The sequence below is a fragment of the Gossypium raimondii genome, chromosome 10, assembly GCF_025698545.1.
Source record: "Gossypium raimondii isolate GPD5lz chromosome 10, ASM2569854v1, whole genome shotgun sequence".
NCBI classification, from domain to species: domain Eukaryota; kingdom Viridiplantae; phylum Streptophyta; class Magnoliopsida; order Malvales; family Malvaceae; genus Gossypium; species Gossypium raimondii.
The window spans coordinates 50,795,008-50,799,770 of record NC_068574.1 but is presented as its reverse complement, the minus strand read 5'-3'; the positions used below and the strand labels follow the sequence as shown (position 1 = coordinate 50,799,770).

At 37.8% G+C, this 4,763-nt stretch overlaps 1 protein-coding gene across 1 annotated transcript; it reads left to right on the top strand.

The window, feature by feature from the left end:
* Positions 1 to 1,011: 1,011 nt before the first annotated feature.
* Positions 1,012 to 4,440, top strand: LOC105777773 (U-box domain-containing protein 44). Its single transcript, XM_012601231.2, has 3 exons — positions 1,012 to 2,411; positions 2,497 to 2,797; positions 2,876 to 4,440. Exons 1-3 carry the CDS (start codon positions 1,614 to 1,616, stop codon positions 4,318 to 4,320), a joined length of 2,544 nt encoding a protein of 847 aa, XP_012456685.1. The 5' UTR covers positions 1,012 to 1,613; the 3' UTR covers positions 4,321 to 4,440.
* The last annotated feature ends 323 nt before the right edge of the window (positions 4,441 to 4,763 follow it).

Genomic DNA, 4,763 nt, shown 5'->3' with positions numbered 1-4,763 from the left:
AACAAGTTGAAAAAATGAGGCAAATTTTGGGCATGCTACGAGGCATTTGGTTTTGCAGAAATGTGACTGTATGAAAGTAGAAAGTCTTGACTGCAGATCAGCTTATGTATGATGTGGATGAGTTCTTGCAAGGATGGGTAGGAGAGTGATACATGCTTCTCAATTGGTATCTGGAAGAGTGGGTGAGGTGACAATGGCTATTGAAGACGGTCTTTGAGGGCTAAGCAAAAAATGTAATTTTGATGGTACACTCTTTGTCGATAGAGTGTGTATAGGGTAGGCCTCGATTGAGCGTAATGAGATTGGAGAGTTTGTGCGGTGTAATAAGGTCAATCCTTCTCGTGAGGCTCTTTCATGGTTTCGATCTATTCGTATAAATGACATTATTCTTAAAATTGATAAACGACTATGGTAAGCTTTTTCTTCTAGTACGTTAGATTTTTTTTACTCTAGGAAATTATTATTGAATTGTCAACACATTATTTCTAGGTTTTAATCTTGATTTGTCTATTGGATACGTAGGGATACTAACAAAGCAACTCATGCTTTGGCTAAAGTGACTTTATTGAAAGCAAACTACTTTGATTGTATTTGTTGGCCTCTTTTTATCATGGGTATTGTTAATGTTAATAAATTGGTTCAACTAGGCAATAACGAGGAGACTAAAGAAAAGGTGTATTAAGTAAGCCTGCTGGCTTGGATCAGTTTAAATGAGTTTGATTTTACCTAAAATAATAATAATAATGACATGATGAAATTTGAAAAATAAAATAATTAAATTTTCTTAAAACTTCAAGAACATATTTTAACTTATTTATAATCATGTTTTTAAAGAAGAAAAAACAAGGAAAAGAACAAAAACAAAAATACATATGAAATTAATTTTAAATAATTTATTTATTTTGACTTGGTCTTCTCAAAATAAAATTGAAGCATAAGATTTAGTAATAAATAAGGCAGATAAAAAGGTCAATAGCCAGCTGACACTGACATTGCCAAGGAAGATACTCTTCTCCACATAACTCCAAATTACAACCTTCCATCCCCAACATTTTCATCGTTTAATGTCCTCTATTTCTAACACTGGAATTAAGATTCAATTTCTTAGTCTTTTTTCTCACTCTTTTTCTCTTCCAATCTTCAGGTTAAGTTCCTTCTCTTTTCTTCACCCTTAATTAGTTACCCTTTTTTGTGTGTATATAAATCTAAATTTGTTTGTAAATTTCCATGTACAAGATCTTTGAAGCATGTAAAAGTTCCTGTTATTTCTGAATTTGCAGCCCCTGTTCCTGTTTGACCTCTGTTTAGAACTCTGGGAAAATCCTCTGTTTTCCTTTTTTTTCTTCCCTTTGTTCTTTTTTCATTCATTGAATTATTTTATGTGCTAATTTGTTAAATTTTTAGTGATATAAGATATTTGAAGTTTGTAAAGTTTCTTTTTGATTCTGAGTCTACAAAACCCTGCTCTTGTTTGACCTCTTTTTAGACCCTGGAAAATCCTCGGTTTTCTTTCTCGGAAAATCCTCTGTTTTTTCCTGGAAAACCTTTTCTTTTTCTCTGGAAATTCATTGACATCTTTGTTTTTTGTTTTTTTTTAAACCCGGTCCTTGAAAATGAAAAAAACTGATTCCAGAGCCTTCCCTGAACTTATATCCGAGCTAGTAGCCTCAGTAGAAGAGGTGTCCTCAATTGCTAAAGACTCAGAGAAGGGATTATTCATTGAATTCTCATGTCTTCTCAATAAACTTGGTTTAATTTTGAGTGATATCAAGGATAACAAAGATGTTATGGACACGAGAACGATCCGAAAAGCGATTGAATCGATCGAGAAAGAGCTTCAGCGTGTGAAGACTTTGATCAAAAGCCCTGATTCAAAGCAACCGAATACATGGATTGAAAATGTGACACAAGATCTTGGGAGATCCTTAGGCCTCGTGTTGTTTGCTAGCATTGATCTTCATCTGGAAATGAAAGAAAAGATCAGTGCATTGCATAAGGAATTCATGAATGTCAGGTTCAATGGAAGCTTAGCTCCGAGTTCTAGTCCAAGTCTGGGACCGAGTCCGAGCTCGAGTCGGCCTCCTAGTCCAAGCCATGGATATGAGTTTGTCACTGCCAATGCATCAGAGACAGAAATTGAGGAAGAAAGAACTGAAATCATAGAGGAAAGATCAAATCTTACTATCGACGATGTCATCTTGCAACTCAAGTATGGCGATGATGAAGAGTTCAATTTCGCGCTTTTGTGGTTTAACGAGTCGATTAGGCAAGGATTGATTACGAATGAATGGATAAATGAAGGAGGCATTGTTCTCATTCTAGTGAATAGGTTGAGTTCATGTAAGCCGAACAACCGGTTGATCATTCTTCGGATATTGCAAAAACTTGCTTCCGAAAATTCCGAAAACAAGGTGAACTAATTTTTTTATTTTGCCTTGATATTTTCAGTTGAATATTTACTTGTTAGTCTGTCTTACACTGTATGCTAGTTAACAGGAGAAGATGGCAGATGCAGCATCGTTATCGGCATTGGTGAAATCGTTGACACGAGATACGGAAGAGAGGAGGGAAGCTGTAGGGCTGTTGCTTGATCTATCAGACCTTCAAGCAGTTTGGAGACGGCTTGGTCGAATTCAGGGATGCATTGTTATGTTAGTTACAATGCTTAATGGCGACGATCCAATTGCTTCAAGCAATGCAGGGAAGTTGTTAAATGCGTTGTCGAGCAATACGCAGAATGCGCTTCATATGGCCGAAGCCGGTTATTTCAAACCGTTAGTGCACTACTTGAAGGAAGGTAACACAAAAATGCCCTTTATTTGCTGCATTTGATTGTTGATATTAGAATGTATAGTAAATTCTAATGTCTTGCCAGGCTCCGACATGAGTAAGATCCTCATGGCAACTGCGTTATCGAGAATGGAGCTAACAGATCAAAGTAGAGCTTCCCTTGGAGAAGATGAAGCGGTCGAGCCTCTCGTAAAGATGTTCAATGCCGGAAAGCTTGAAGCGAAGTTATCTGCACTGAATGCATTGCAAAATTTGTCGAATTTGTCAGAAAATGTACAACGGTTGATCAATTCCGGTATAGTGGTATCTCTGCTTCAGCTCCTTTTCTCTGTAACATCCGTGCTCATGACTCTCCGGGAGCCAGCTTCAGCAATTCTTGCACGAATCGCAAAGTCAGAATCAATTCTTGTTAATCAAGATGTAGCACAGCAAATGCTCTCCCTTTTAAACCTCTCAAGTCCTAAAATTCAATGTCACCTTCTGCAAGCACTGAATAGCATTGCAGGCCATCCTAATGCATCGAAAGTTAGAAGTAAAATGAAGGAAAACGGTGTGATTCATCTTCTTCTACCATTTCTAACAGAAAGCAACATGAAAATCAGGACCGGCGCATTGGATTTGCTTTACACTCTCTCGCAACATTTACCGGAAGAATTGACCGAACAGCTCAGAGAAAGCCATTTGAACACCATTGTTAACATTATCTCATCATCACCATTGGAGACTGATAAGGCTGCTGCAGTTGGCATACTGAGCAACATACCAATCAGCAATAAGAAAGCGACTGAAGTTCTTAAGAAATCAAATCTGCTACCAATTTTGATATCCATGATGAATTCAAGCCCTTCAATGATATCGAATTCATTAGCAGAAGGTGTTGCGGGCGTACTTATTCGATTCACAGTTCCTTCAGATAAAAAACTACAGCTTCTCGCAGCACAAAACGAGGCGATCCCATTGCTCGTCAAGCTGCTATCTTGCGGATCATTAGTAGCAAAATGCCGAGCCGCGGCCGCACTCGCGCAGCTATCACAGAACTCGGTATCACTTCGGAAATCGAAAAAGAAAAGTTGGTTCTGTGTCCCTCCATCGGCAGCAGCGTTCTGCAACGTCCACGACGGGTACTGCATTGTTAACAACACGTTTTGTTTGGTGAAAGCGGGTGCAATCCCGCCATTGATACAAATCCTGGAAGGCAAGGAAAGGGAAGCTGATGAAGCCGTTCTGAATGCAATGGCAACGCTATTGCAAGACGAAATCTGGGAAAACGGAAGCGATTACATTGCTAAAAACGCAGGCGTGGAAGCGATTATCAAAATCATGGAAACCGCAAGTGTGAAGGCTCAGGAAAAAGCGCTTTGGATATTGGAAAGGGTATTCGGAGTAGAGGAACTTAGAGTGAAGTATGGGGAATCAGCGCAAGTGGTGCTAATTGATTTAGCTCAAAAGGGTGATCCCAGGCTAAAATCAACGACTGCAAAATTGTTGGCCCAGCTTGAACTCTTACAATTTCAGTCTAGTTACTTTTGAGACTACCATTCCTCAATGTATCGTTACAGTTTTGTAAATGGACCAACCAACAAATTTTTGTAAGGTTTTGTTTAGTTTATTTATGAGTCTGTAATGGATAGCAAAGCTGAATCCTTTTAAGCTGCATGTGATTTAAATTTTTATTTTATCTTTCAGATATTATAGTTCTGATATTATAATAGTAACAAATGATTAAAGTATGACCTAAGTTTGAATCCTCCGGCGAGCTCAACAACTTGGAATTCATTTAGCCCCTGATTTGTTTCTTCTTTTAGTGAGTTATGCCTATAGGGAAGTACTTTCAATTCTTTTTTGTTGGCATTTTTTTTGTTTCTTTGGAATAAATATTGCTTTGATAATTGTTGAAAACTTTGACTTTGTTTCATGATTCGAGTTAGTATTTTTGCACCCTTAGGCATTGTTTGTATTATAAGGTTTTTGAG

What these genes read in the sequence shown, in the direction of transcription:
- LOC105777773 (XM_012601231.2), top strand. Translation starts at nt 1,614, where the DNA reads ATGAAAAAAACTGATTCCAGAGCCTTCCCTGAACTTATATCCGAGCTA. An exon ending in CCGAAAATTCCGAAAACAAG is followed by an intron (nt 2,412 to 2,496) that starts GTGAACTAATTT and finishes GCTAGTTAACAG; the next exon opens with GAGAAGATGGCAGATGCAGC. An exon ending in AGTGCACTACTTGAAGGAAG is followed by an intron (nt 2,798 to 2,875) that starts GTAACACAAAAA and finishes ATGTCTTGCCAG; the next exon opens with GCTCCGACATGAGTAAGATC.